The sequence below is a fragment of the Anabrus simplex genome, chromosome 1, assembly GCF_040414725.1.
Source record: "Anabrus simplex isolate iqAnaSimp1 chromosome 1, ASM4041472v1, whole genome shotgun sequence".
NCBI lineage: Eukaryota > Metazoa > Arthropoda > Insecta > Orthoptera > Tettigoniidae > Anabrus > Anabrus simplex.
In genome coordinates this window covers 1,063,196,865-1,063,212,205 of record NC_090265.1, presented here as the reverse complement: position 1 = coordinate 1,063,212,205, position 15,341 = coordinate 1,063,196,865, and the positions used below count along the sequence as shown (strand labels likewise).

At 39.5% G+C, this 15,341-nt stretch overlaps 1 protein-coding gene across 2 annotated transcripts in view; it reads right to left on the bottom strand.

The window, feature by feature from the left end:
• nAChRbeta2 (nicotinic acetylcholine receptor beta2) overlaps positions 1 to 15,341 on the bottom strand; it is a 483,898-nt gene that overhangs the window by 409,815 nt on the left and 58,742 nt on the right. For both annotated transcript variants that reach the window (XM_067149851.2, XM_067149834.2), the window contains exon 7: positions 4,157 to 4,460. In XM_067149851.2, coding sequence (XP_067005952.1) covers positions 4,157 to 4,460 — 304 coding nt within the window. The remainder of the gene's footprint in view (positions 1 to 4,156; positions 4,461 to 15,341) is intronic.

The window sequence follows — 15,341 nt, the reverse complement described above, 5'->3', positions numbered from 1 at the left end:
AATCATTTAAGAAAAGGCTAGGAAAACAACAGATAGGGAATCTGCCACCTGGGCGACTGCCCTAAATGCAGATCAGTAGTGATTGATTGATGATTATCATCAGGCTCTTAGGGGTGCAACAATGATGTGAAATTTCAAGCTCGTATGTCCAATGGTTTGAGAGAAATGAATATTTATGTTGTCAGTCCTCAAGACCCCCCCCCCCAACCAGTCATAATCCCTAAGGGGTGTATTGTTTTAAGACCACTACTTACTTAAAATCTAATACATATAGAAGCAACCATCATGTACAATTTCAACCTCGTATGTCAAACAGTTTGAGAGAATGATTGTACAAAGGGCACTGAGGATGTTTTGCAATGTGAGTAAACGCTTTAGACTTGTTCAAAATAATTTCCACCACACTCAATACACTACTCCATACGTCGAAACCGGTCACTGAACCAACTCTGCCATTTTTCTTCAGTTACATTTTCACACTCTTGATCCCATGCTGCCAGAAGCCCCTCGTCGGATGCAAAACGCCGCCCTTTCAGGTTCATCTTCACTTCTGGGAAGAGTACGAAGTCACATGGGGCAAGATCAGGACTGTATGGAGGGTGATCAAGCACAGTCAACCCTGATCTGGCAAGAAAATCCATTGTTACATTAGCACGATGTGTTGGAGCAGTGTCGTGATACAATAGCCAAGTGTTCAGCCATGACCTTGGACGGAGCTGCTTGAGAGCGTGGATGACCTGAGGCAGACAAGTCTCACTGTACCACTTCGCAGTAACTATCCTTTGTGTTTCTAGCTCCACCCGAGTCAGGATGCCCCGTTTAGTGAAGAATACTGCGTTCATCCTTCTCTTCACTGACCTTGACTTTCGCACAGTCACAGGAGTACCCTCATCTTCAAACAGCTACACCTTGTTCCGGGATTTTGTTGGGACATCGTAATAATAAAGCCAAGTTTCGTCACCAGTAATGATGCTATTGACGTTATGCAAAGTCCCATTTTCAAACTGATTTAAGCATGTTTCGGCACCATTTCACTCGATTTGCCCTTTGTTCCTCTGAAGGTGAATGGGGCACCCAAAGGGAACAAACCTTTCTATCATGGAGATGGTCGTGTCGAATTGAATAATTAGCTGGTGCAGGGATGCGGAGGGTCTCTTCTACCTGCCATATGTGAACCGCCTCTCTTACTGCAACATTTTACTCACAGCTTCAATGTTTTCCTCAGTCACTGATTCAGACGGTCGCCCAGAATGAGGATCGTCTTCAACCCCAAAATTTCCCCTCTGGAACTCTTGGTACCAGCGGAAAATTGTTGTCCGATGTGGACAGTCTTTCCCCAGCAGAGGAGTCAATTCCTCCAGGCACTGATCACCTGTTAATCCACCAGCAAAATTTTAGCGGCTAATTGCGCGATATTCATCTTTAGACCACACTGACATCTTAACTTGCTTTCAGTCCCACTGCTTGGTAACAACTGGTGTGAAGGTCGCGCTTTGCTGTCTCCTAGACCGGTTTTCACCCCTCTTTTCATCCCTCACCACAACAGGGGTGTCCAGCCAAACGTTTTTACGTATTACAAAACTTTCCTAGTGCCGTTTGTATTCATCATGAGGCCTCACCCCCCAGTCCAAAACCCCTTAGCGGAGTATTGTTTCAAGACCACTTCTTACTTATAATATAAAACATATAGGAGGAGCCATCATGTGAAATTTCAATCTCGTATGTCGAATGGTTTCAGGGAGATGAATATTTTTGTTTTCAAGTAACAACCCCCATTGCACGCTTAAGGGATGTTTTTTGTTTCGGAACTTGTGTTATTTGACACCTAGTACACAAAGAAGCAATCATTGAGTGAAATTTCAACTTTGTCGGTGAACGGTTTTGATAATGAATATTTTGATTTTCAGGGTCTTATTCGCGTTTCTTCCCCTTAGAGGTGGATTTTTTGAAACTCTTTTTAGTGGGTGCCTAGAATGTAGTAAAATTTATCCCCAAAATGTAATTTCTTTATGTCCAGTAGTTTCGAAGGGGCGTCCTTTGACAATCAGTCAGGACATTGCGGCTTCGCTCACGTGAATTTCGTAATTTCATCAAAGTAATCGTTCCTCCGTACTGCACTAATACATATTCTGAAAATCCCTAAAGTATAAAAAATCACCGAAAAATTGAATTTCTTTTACCCCAGAACGTCTTTTTAAACCACTTTTGTGGTATTAACTTTGGGGAATAAGACAACCAGGCTACTGGAAGAGCTATCTCTCGAACATGCGACATAGAACTGTGCATGTGAGAAACATTCCTCTTTCAAGTCGAAAACAAGAATACGTGTTTCTTTATTTTTAAAGGAGATTCCAAATGCCTATTTCCACGTCTGTAACATCTTCAGAATTATAGTAAAACATTTTCTAAGTTTAGCTTGCTTGCTCTGCCTCCTTTGCTGAATGTTCAGCATACTGGCTTTTAATTAAGAGGATGCTGGGTTTGATTCCCTGCTATGCCCGGAATTTTAACAGTGTTTGGTTAATTACCCAAGCTCGGTGTGTTTGTGTTCGCTTTAATACACATCTTCATTTCTGCATACAACACATCACAAAAAAACACGTAATAGTGAATACATCCCTCCACATCGGTTTGTCGTGGGGAAAGGCATCCGGTCATAAAAATGAGCTTAATCCACGTAAGTGCCGACACCATGCAATTGGTAAAAAACGATAGGAAGCAAAAGACGGAAACGACAACGATACTATAGCGTGCAGTAAATAATCAATCTTAGAATATTAGAAATCATATTTTAAGGTCCATCACGAAATCCTTATCAAATTAAGTTGTTTATGCACCCCAATAATCTTATTGGGCTGATAATACTCTGTACAGTACATAATTTTCATGGATGGTTTATGAGTTATTGTCGTCTTAACGAAAGCGCAGGAATGGTTTATATTAGATTAGATAATGCCTTTATTGGTGGCGAAGTTAGAACTCTAGGTCCTCTCTTACATGATCATAGAGAGAAAGGTCCGACTCGTTGGCTGAACGGTCAGCGTATTGGCCTTCGGTTCAGAGGGCCCCGGGTTCGATTCCCAGCCGGGTCGGGGATTTTAACCTTACTTGGTTAATTCCAATGGCACGGGGGCTGGGTGTATGTGTTGTCTTCATCAGCATTTCATCCTCATCACGACGCGCAGGTCACCTACGGGAGTCAAATAGAAAGACCTGCACCTGGCGAGCCGAACCCGTCCTGGGATATCCCGGCACTAAAAGCCATACGACATTTCATTTCATAGAGAGAAAGGAGTGAGCTAACAGGTGGATGACAGGAAGGGCTTTGAAAAAAATCACAGTGAGCTACTTACTAGGAAATACTGCACATTAGAAGGAAAACAAGATATGTCTTCAACAAGGTAATCTTATGAGGCCCATTCCATAAATTAAAATTTGTTCCTGTGCGAAGCCGGTGTGGTTCGCAATTTAGTAGACACAACTTTTCCATTAGATGCTAGATTCCTGCAGTCCCTGTATATTTTGTTTACACATAAAAGTACTCTTACAATGAGAGTCTAAGTTCGTGGAAATTATTATTATTATTATTATTATTATTATTATTATTATTATTATTATTATTATTGAGTCCGCCTCTGTGGTGTAGTGGTTAGCGTGATTAGCTGCCACCCCCGGAGGCCCGGGTTCGATTCCCGGCTCTGCCACGAAATTTGAAAAGTGGTACGAGGGCTGGAACGGGGTCCACTCAGCCTCGGGAGGTCAACTGAGTAGAGGAGGGTTCGATTCCCACCTCAGCCGTCCTGGAAGTGGTTTTCCGTGGTTTCCCACTTCTCCTCCAGGCGAATGCCGGGATGGTACCTACCTTAAGGCCACGGCCGCTTCCTTCCCTCTTCCTTGCCTATCCCTTCCAATCTCCCCATCCCTCCACAAGGCCCCTGTTCAGCATAGCAGGTGAGGCCGCCTGGGCGAGGTACTGGTCATACTCCCCAGTTGTATCCCCCGACCAAGAGTCTGAAGCTCCAGGACACTGCCCTTGAGGCGGTAGAGGTGGGATCTCTCGCTAAGTCCGAGGGTAAACAGATGATGATGATGATGATTATTATTGAACTAGGACTGTAGAAGCAGAGTTTTGCTCTCAGGCTATAACAGTACGTACCGGAAGTGAACGTTGAGCACGAAGACGGTGACGGAGATGGAGAGCGTGACGAGGATCATCGTGAAGAGCAGGTACTTCCCTAGCAGGGGCACAGCGAGCGAGGTGGGCGGGATGATCTCGGCCAGGAGCAAGAAGAACACAGTTAGCGACAGCAAGATGGAGATGCACAACGTAACCTTCTCCCCCGAATCCGAGGGCAAGTAAAACACGAGGACCGTGAGAAAAGTAATGCCCACGCACGGGATGATGAGGTTTACGGTGTAGAACAGCGTCTTGCGCCGCATCGTCAGGTTGAATGTGATGTCTGAAACACACCACAACGATAAACTAGAGTTAGACATGCAAATTCACATAAATAATAATAGTAATGATATCATGTGTTTACTGTTTACGTGACAAAAGAAGCAATCTCAGGAATGTGTACCCTAAAGAGATCCATCTTAAAACACCACCTCTACGCCCCTTTCGCATAGTTTTCCGGACAATCACACTTCATCTTACCCGTTTTCACTTGCAGTGCCACCTAGAGGTTTTCTTACGTTCGGTTAATTTTCTTTGTATCCGTTACAACACTAATGTATTATATTTTAAAGTGAATATTTGTTTCGTGATATTCTTGTTATTCCTAGCAGCCTCAGTGGTACGGGGAAGAATAAAGTGATGATGATGATTATGATGATTATCTCGTTTTAAAAGGATTCGGGATGTTGGTATTCCGCAGCGGTTTTTTAAAGTACTAGAAACAAACAACTCGAAAGAATTTATATACTTTTAGAAAAATTTCCATCATTTTAAACTAAATCTTTCAAAAGTTTATTAGTGGTTAACTGGTAAGTAAACAAAGATAGTTATGCCATCAGAATGATCAATTTATAATTTTAACAGTTTCCAACAAATTGTTTATTTAAAGAAATTGACATTTTTGAGATCACCTAGCAAAGACTAAAATGCATTTACTTTAATGTTTTTTCACATAACGATTAGCATTATTATTTGATTTTATATACATAATTTTTTTGCCTTTGCTGCCGGGATCTAGTGTTTACAGTGCACTATGTCTTCTTGTACAGGCTAGAGCAATTTCGTTACTTTCATTGATCTGTCTCAGCTTTATCCTTGGCTTTGACAAAATGAAAGTGACTGAGGTATGAGTGATGCTAGTAATGTCATTCCTTCTGCAGCCAGTCCCTGCTATGAATGGTGTGAAAATATTGCTCATAGGGTCGGTTGGTGCATGCATTTCAGTGGGCTTGGCAGACTGATATGTAATAGCAACTTCTGGCTCGGTGAGAAAAGCAACGGGAAACTACCTCACTCCTCATATTTCCCTAGTACGCCTCTTCAGTGATACCTAGGCCATCTATGACAGCTGATGACGGAACTGTTGAGGATCCAACCAGCCTTCGGCCTGAGGACTAAACATACAACATACATGCATAATTTTTTAACGTTTTTTGTTTGTTCCCTACTAAATGTATTAGTTTATCACCACTACCCCATAAAATATAGCACATTCTTTCTAAAACGCAAAATTGCACAAATTTTTTCTTTCTTCCTATTCAGTTCTTTAATGGGGATGTATTTTTCTCAGTTGTAGAACAGGATATTCCCAATTCAATGAATATAATTTAAAACCATTTTGAGGTAGATAACATAATTATAACTTTATTATTTTTCTGAACCCGTAAAAATACACATTCTATAATTTTAGTAAATGATTTATTATGATTATATCTCTTTGCTCCAAACTGAAAGTATTAGAATTCACCTGCTACAAAGATGAGACCTTTCTTTCCAACTTTCTTGTCCTCTTTCAGCTTCTTCTTTCCCTATGGTACCTCCTTCACTGTTTTGTTGTAGACGTGCTCTGAAACTGACTTCTGTGTACATGGGTCTCATCTGCTTGTGATGCTCCTGATGCTGATTAACTACCAGGCAAATTCTTCATTCTTCTTAAAACCTCTATTTTAACCTTGTCTCGACAATTAAATTGTAAAAAGGCATCCATAACACTCAGTTTGAGATTTAGCAGCCCCACATATGTCTCTTTTCTACACTGCATCCATATCGTAGCTTTGAATGACTCATTATTATTTTAAGTCAAACCACGAAGATACTTCGATAGCATTTTTGGGTGACAGAGGCTTTTCGTACAAGGTTTCATTGCATGTAGGACCTGTACCGGTAATCCGGCTTTATGTTTGTAATGTCTATTTGATTCAGTTTTTGATCGTTGATACGTTAAATGTCTATCCCTAGAGGGAAGACCTCCCTTTACTGGCAGTCAAATGATACAATGTTGCCTGTATAGTAAAGGTTTCGCACATCAGTACTACGAAAACTACGTTTTGACATAAACGTGTTTTATGGTTGGGGTTCTTCTGAAAATTTTCGTCACACGAAATGTGTGAAGCGATATTACCTAACAAATACGCAGGCTGGGATGTGAAGTATAGATGGGCGGCCATGATTGAGGGACATATTATAAAACAGGCACGTTAGATTACAGATTGCCGATATGATCTTGAGGCTGGGATGTGAAGTATAGATGGGCGGTAATGATTGAGGGACATATTATCAAAGAGGGACGTTAGATTACAGATTGTCGATATGATCTTGCAGAATGGTATGTGATGTATAATAATAATAATGTTATTGGATTTACGTCCCACTAAATAATTTTTCGGTTTTCGGAGACGCCGAGGTGCCGGAATTTTGTCCCGAATTAGTTCTTTTACGTGCCAGTAAATCTACCGACACGAGGCTGACGTATTTGAGCACCTTCAAATACCACCGGACTGAGCCAGGATCGAACCTGACAAGTTGGGGTCAGAAAGCCAGCGCCTCAACCGTCTGTCACTCAGCCCGGCTTGTAAAGTATAGATGGACGGCCATGACTGAGAGACATATTATCAAAGAGGGGCGTCAGATTACAGACTGTCGATATGAACTTGCAGGCTGGGCTCTGAAGTATAGATGGACGGCCATAACTGAGAGACATATTATCAAAGAGGTAAGTTAGAGTACGGATTGTTCATGTGATCCTGAAGTCTGGGCTCTGAAGTATAGATGGACGGCCATAACTGAGAGACATATTACCAAAGAGGGACGTTGGGTTGCAGAGTGTGGATATGATCTGGCAGGCTGAGATGGATGACTATGACTTCTCTTGTCGAATCCAAATTCCATATTTGTGCCACTCGAAAACAATCCTTTAGGTTCACATAAATTAATCGTTATCAATTTGAGTTTCATTTATTCAAAGCATTATTTATGATCATTTAATTTTGCCAAAGGGAAATTTTACGCCATTGTTTTTCCACATTTTCATATGTAGATTCCACGATGACGAATTTACACCCAAAAGTACACAAGCAAGCAGAAAACGTCACAATATTTTCACTCGAAGAATGTAATTATGGTAACCGTGTAAACTGCCGTTACTGCTATACACAATAATTACGCACCTGGGGCCATCCGTACAGAGTTATTCTGCAACAACGAGCCACAGAATTGAATTTTAAAAAATAAAGGATCCCTGAAGTTGACCGTGCAGTGGAGCCGCGCTCACCTCAGATCAAGACATGGGCGCACTGAGCGTAATTTATGCACGAAACATGTAAAAAGCACAGATTTTCTTAAAATAGAGGAATTAATTTTTCATCAGGAAATAAAAATTAAAAAGTGTAAATTCTGTCCAAATCCGTAATTTGAAAGGTATGTGAATACATTTTAAAATACTCATAAGCTCCTCTGACATCAGCAAGTTTCGAACGTACTATGTTGCGAATAGAAGACTAACTAACCGACTGTGTTACCAAGATCGATTGCCAGCATTAAAGTACCTTGACTTAATATGATCATGCCCATTCGAGTAAGTGAAGTATTGATGGCGTCGGAGGAATGAACTGAGAGCATTATTCAATCACTTTACACATATTCTTCATATTCATTATATTTCATGGAATTCAATAGTGTAATAGTTACAAGGAGTAAAATATTGTAACATTGATCGTATAATATACCAAGTTGCTATCACTGATATCAATGAGTCATTCAACTTTTTTAATGTTTACAATTGTGTACTGTAATTAAAACTCAATAAAATAGATGTCAAGTGACCTACGAGAATTTATGAACGCACAGCAAATTTCGAGTCGAGGTTCATGGTCTCTTACTGAAAGATCGAGGTGCCGTACCAAGGTATTCTGAAAAGTTTAGGAAGAGTTTCGGCTTACCCTCCTGTTTAGAGATGAGATTGTAGTGACGGTGCTGAAGAAATCCTGCCAAATCTTAAATCACCATCTCAGTCCAAATATCTGAGTACGATATGCTATACCTGCAATCAAATTTCTGTTAGTGAGTATACTGAGTCCTAAGAGTCCTTCGTTGGAAGGCAATTTTGAAAAATAAACTAAAAATAAATAGAGTTCATTTCGCTTATCTATAAAAATAAAATGACAATATTCTCTGTACTCTTCAAATATTTGCCTCAAACTTCGTGTATATCTGTCTGTCTGTCTGTCTGTCTGTCTGTCTGTCTGTCTGTCTGTCTGTCTGTCTGTCTGTCTGTCTGTCTGTCTGTCTGTCTGTCTGTCTGTCTGTCTGTCTGTCTGTCTGTCTGTCTGTCTTTTCTTTACAAGCTACGTATTATTTGATTGGCGTAGCAGTTTTAAGGGGTTCAAAACAAGAAATATTAATATCTTCCTTTAATTTTGCTGCAAAGAAAACCTGTACATTATAAAAGTTGTGTAATATTGACTTACGCAACAGTTATGGAAATGTTTCACGTTATGAGTGAAGTTCGAAATGATTAAGGGAAACTCAAAACTTTATTGGCTGTTGCGTGCAATATTTATTCCACATAACTCCATATACACATCTCTCATATATTTCATAGCAACACACACACACACACAACAAAACAAAGAACAAACAACCAAGACTATTTCTAATGTACTTATTTTAGATAAAATATTGTATTATACATAATCTTAAACGTGTTGTGTGTGTGTCTTGCTATGAAAGATATAAGAGGTGAGTACATGGAGTTATATGGTAATAAAACATCAAAATTAATGTTATTTGAAGCAGTAACAGTCCATTAGGCTGCCAGAATCGTAAGCATGGTCCTCCGACCTTGCATTAATGAAGGTAATACGAACTTTGTGATGTACAGTTACGTATGTGATATGTACCTTTCGGAAATGGATTAACCTAGACAATAGTCAACGTGGTCATGACAGCAGATTATTTGAGCTTGGAATGCAGAGACGCCGTTTTTGGTGTACGTCAGTATGGAACTACAGTGCTGCAATTAAGTGGGGAAAAATTCAACAAGGTTAAGTTTTCGTTCTTATAAGTTGCTTTACGTCGCACCGACACAGAAAAGGGACGGAAAAGGGACATCAAAGTGCTAGGAATGGTAAGTAAGTGGCTTTGACTATGTTCAGTCGACATGAGAAACCACGGAAAACCATCTTCAGGGCTGCCGACAGTGGGACTCGAACCCACTATCTCCCGAATATTGAATGCTGGCCGCACTGCAGCTATTGAGTTCGTTAGTGTGAACCGGAGTTCAACCAATCGGAGACGATTTGTATTAAAAATAAAAAGTGTCCAGAAAGTAGCTGCTGTACCATAAAGTGCCATTTCCGTTGGAGTCTCAAGAGAAGTCAGTTTCGTCATAGTATGAAATGAAATATATTTGTCACTATTTTATGTCTCATGCGCTTTAGACGTGTCAGGATTAATAACGGAGATATTGTTGGTCAGTACATCTTTCAAAACGTTCCAAAATATCTTAGGAAATATTAGCTATATCTGAAAATTATATATATCAATAATTATGAAAAAATCCCATTTCCAATCCGTTAAATCCTGTTCATTTTTACTGGACGACACACAGACATTCAGAAATTTATATTTTACTAGCAGACCATTAATAGTGAGCATGGCTGATGTGAAAATTTTCATCAGTAGACATGGTAACGAGCTAACTGGTGATGGTGGTGATTATTGTCATAACTGTTTCTATAAACTGAAAAACCACGTGGTCATTGGATTCTGTTTATGAGGAAAATGCCTGACGGAATGAGATGAAACACATGAAGGAAATATCATTCGAATAAATAGGGAAAGGGAATCATAAAGGATTGGGAGCGGGAGTTTAAAGCCCTAATATCACAGAGCCAGAAGAAAACAAAGTGTGATGACCTACAATGTCCTGAGCAGAACAATAACATTACATTGACCAACTATTTTTGCTATTTGATGTGTGCTCCATCTCTTCCTCTGCCATTCATCTCCGTTAGACATTACTACTGTCGTAAATTGACGGTAGACAAATAACATTGTTGTGAGAATTTGATAAATGATATAGAAGTAGAAAATAGCTTTCGTTTTCTTTTGTCCATAGGCTTGTATATTTGTTTGTATTGTTAATTGTTCTTACGGTGTAATGATTAAGTGACGTTGTAACAGGCCTCTCATCTAGACGGCAACGGTATATGGATGTCTTTCAAAGAAAATGCATGCTCCTATGCGTTAAACTACACGTAAAACTGGATATCTAAACACTCTGGTAACGAAATCAACAATCACGTAAAACAAACTTCATTTTTTGTTTGCTTGTTGTGACATCGCTTGAATACGGCTAAATTTAGTGTATTATGTAAATTCAGGACAAGATGTAATGACTAGCGCAAGGTGGACTTGTAGTTGAATGAATCGCCAAAGTTCTCAGATGGAGAAAGGACGGGCGTGTTACAAATAGAAAGAAACAACACTCAGCTAGGATCCAATAGTTGTCTAACTTCACTCGAAAAGTCTTATAAACTGAGGGGGAAAAGTAATATTGCTCTAATAGGCATTACTGTTCATAATAAATATGATCGTCAAAAAACTACTCTTGCTATTTCCAATACGGACTATAAAATACATATAGTGATATTATAATCTCAAGCTTTGCAGATCGCAACTTATGCCAGTATAAATGACCAGTGAGAAATTTGATGTTATGTCCTAACGTGATCAAATTAAATTATTTCTGACTTACGGTAGAGATAAAGATAAAAGTATTTGAGTGCATTTCTCCATTTGAGCAACTTACGTAACTACTCTTCATATTAATTACTACTACCATACATTTGGGAAGTGACTTCTTAAGTAAAACTGACTCCATGAAAGTAAGATGGCTAGTATGTAACCGCTTATTTATACAAATTTCAAGCTTTTAATATAAAATTTAAAATATGCTCAGAAAAATTGAAAACACCACAAAACTCTAACATTTTTACGTCAGAAAAATCTTTTTTCCTCTTTCCCCGCTTATTTTTCCCAGAGCCCAATAGTGTCATAGGTGCACTCTTTTTGCATACGTATAATTAGCTCAGTTTTACGACTGGATGAGATGACCTTCATGATGACAACAGCATGTGTACGAATGCATTCAGCTATTACGTATTTCTGTCGTAGACCATTGTATGTAAATGAAAAGATATGTATTAAAACAAACACCCATTCCCTGAGCTAGAGATATTAACGAGATGTGGCTAAAATTCTCAGCCCATCCTGGAATTGAATCCGAAAACTTCTGAACCAAAGGCCACTAACATATTTCCTCCAACGAACTGAACAAGAGCTAAATTTTTAAATGTTGACTTTCTGAATGTTTCGGATAGCGTGTGCATTACAAATTGCAAAACTGAGAATACAATATGAACGACGTAGAAATGTCGATGACATCAACCAGTGTTAGTATAATCTCGGTGATCTATCAAAATGATAGATTTCCACGAGAGCTTGTTTGTCAATAAATCATTAACATGATTTTAACATGATTTCCTTCTGAAGGAATTTTATAAAGGTAAAATTTCTTCCAACCCTACTCACGGTATTTCAACATATTGTATGTGCGAACAAATAGAAATAATAATTGGAAGATTCGTATAATAATCAGTCTACATACATACATATATTATCATTATATACTGTTATGCCTGTCAGCGTTCAGTCTGCAAGCCTCTGTGAATTTACTAAACGTCGCCACAATCCTGGATTTGCAACTAGTGTTGTGGCCTCATTTAGTTCTATACCTCTTATCTTCAAATCGTTAGAAACCGAGTCTAACCATCGTCGTCTCAGACTACCTCTACTTCTCTTACCCTCCATAACACAGCCCATTATTCTCCTAGGTAACCTATCCTCCTCCATTCGCCTCACATGACACCACCACCGAAGCTGGTTTATGCGTACAGCTTCATCCATCGAGTTCATTCCTAAATTAGCCTTTATCTCCTCATTCCGAGTACCCTCCTGCCATTGTTCCCACCTGTTTGTACCAGCAATCATTCTTGCTACTTTCATGTCTGTTACTTCTAACTTATGAATAAGATATCATGAGTCCACCCAGCTTTCGCTCCCGTAAAGCAAATTTGGTCTGAAAACAGACCGATGTAAAGATAGTTTCGTCCGGGAGCTGACTTCCTTCTTACAGAATACTGTTGATGGAAACTGCGAGCTCACTGCAAAAGCTTTACGACACCTTGATTCAATCTCACTTACTATATTACCATCCTGGGAGAACACACAACCTAAATACTTGAAATTATCGATTTCTTCTAGCTTTGTATCACCAATCTGACATTCAATTCTGTTGAATTTCTTACCTACTGACATCAATTTAGTCTTCAAGAGGCTAATTTTCATACCATACTCTTACCGGGCGAGTTGGCCGTGCGTGTAGAGGCGCGCGACTGTGAGCTTGCATCCGGGAGATAGTAGGTTCGAATCCCACTATCGGCAGCCCTGAAAATGGTTTTCCGTGGTTTCCCATTTTCATACCAGGCAAATGCTGGGGCTGTACCTTAATTAAGGCCACGGCCGCTTCCTTCCAACTCCTAGGCCTTTCTTATCCCATCGTCGCCATAAGACCTATCTGTGTCGGTGCGACGTAAAGCCCCTAGCAAAAAAAAACATACCATACTCATTGCACCTATTTTCAAGTTCCAAGATATTAGGCTGCAGGCTTTCGGCACAATCTGCCGTTAAGACCAAGTCGTCAGCATAGGCCAGACTACTTACTACATTTCCACCTAACTGAACCCCTCCCTGCCATTTTATACCTTTCAGCAGATGAACCATGTAAGCTACGAACAGCAAAGGTGAAATATTGCAGCCTTGTCTAACCCCTGTAAGTACCGTGTACCAAGAACTCATTCTACCATCAATTCTCACTGAAGCCCAATTGTCAACATAAATGCCTCTGATTGATTTTAATAATCTACCTTTAATTCCATAGTCCCCCAGTATAGCGAACGTCTTTTCCCTCGGTACCCTGTCATATGGTTTCTCTAGAATATCAGCCCTGTCCAACGCGGCGCCCGCGGGCGCCATGGCGCCCGAGGTGCCCTTTTATGGCGCCCTTCGCAATTAATTTCTAAATTAAATTATATTTAATATTTGAAAACAATCCTTTTGCATTAAAATAAATATTCTTACTTTTCTCTTAAAAATACCGTCCTCAAAGTCAGAAAATTTGTTACATCCGTACCTCCAAATACACAAAGAGCTTTGAGTAAGCCATAAATGTGATCTAGGCCTAACTGACTCGTGTCCGCAATTAGTGAAGAGATAGAAGAAAGGTTCAGAAAGACAGCTATTCGACATGTAAGTAGTTGCGACAAAAGGGAAATCCTCCACAAACCTCTCCCTGTGGGGGGGCTAGCGCCAGGTATAAAGGCCCTCTCTACTCACGGAGCCAAATATAGCCGCATATTTATTCTGCCAAACAGAACCACTTCCTTATTATTCACTTGATTGCAATGCCATAAACTACCTACCATGACAGAGTTTCACCGGGACGACAATGGGACACCCAATTTGCCCACAAAGTGACTTTAATCCCAACAAAGCTGTGCCGTAAACAATGAACAAACGATTTATGAAAGTCTTGCAATCGGAATGCTCCCAGTTCCTAGCTTTCAGGAGAACATTCAGTATTACTTTTGAGCTTATGCAGGGCTTATTGAATACGTTTTGAGTGCCTTGTGTTGTGATAAGTTGTACATTCAACATGTTTCGTGTGCTTTTTTCATTACTATTTAAACTTTAACTTATTCAGTTTATAATCAGGTATATTTCATTAAACATAACACTTCTTAACATGGCTAAAAGGCAAAGAAATTATAACTTTAACAGTGAATGGGGGGACCAGTATTGCTTTATTGAAAACAAAGGAAAGTCTGTGTGTTTATTGTGTAATGCTAGTGTGTCTGTTCCTAAAAGAAGTAATATACAGCGACATTTTTTGACTAATCACAAAAAATTTGACAGTGAATTTCCTTTTAATTCCGAACTAAGAAAACACAAAGTGAAAGGCCTAAAATCTAAATGAGCATTGCAACAATGTGCGTTTAAGAAGCCAGTTCAGCAAACGCGTAACGTGACAATAGCTTCTTACAAAGTTTGTTACGTCCTAGCTAAAAGGAGAAAAGCTTTCAGTGATGGGGAAGTAATGAAAGAAGCTATGCTGAATGCCGCTGAATCTCTGTTCGAATCTCACATAGATAAATATGAATTGATATCTTCAATCAAAGGACTTCAGTTGTCTCAACAAACTGTTGCTAGGCGGGTTGAACAGATTTCTAATAATATGGAATCTCAATTACATCAGGATTTGAAATCGTGTGAACATTTTTCACTCCAGTTTGATGAAAGTGCTGAGACGTCTGACACTGCTGAGTTGTGCGTATTTGCTAGAATGGTTTTTAATGGTTTTACAGTAAACGAAGAATTTGTCAAGCTATTGCCACTTCATGGACGTACTAGGGAAGAAGACATATTTAATGTTTTCGTTAAATTCACCAAAGAGAGTAACTTACCACTGTCAAAGCTTGTCGCTATAACAACAGATGGGGCACCGTCTATGACTGGTAGAAATAATGGATTTCTTTCTCTTTGCGCTAAGGGTGAATCATTTCCATAATTTCTTTCTTATCATTGTATTATTCACCAAGAAGCTTTATGCGCAAAGGTTTTAAAGTTCGATCATGTCATGAAAATTGTAACTAATGTCGTGAATTATATAAGATCGTCATCTACTCGTCATCGATTGTTCAGAAATATTTTAAGTACGTCAGATTCGGAGTATGGTGACGTCATCCTTCATGCAGAGGTAAGGTGG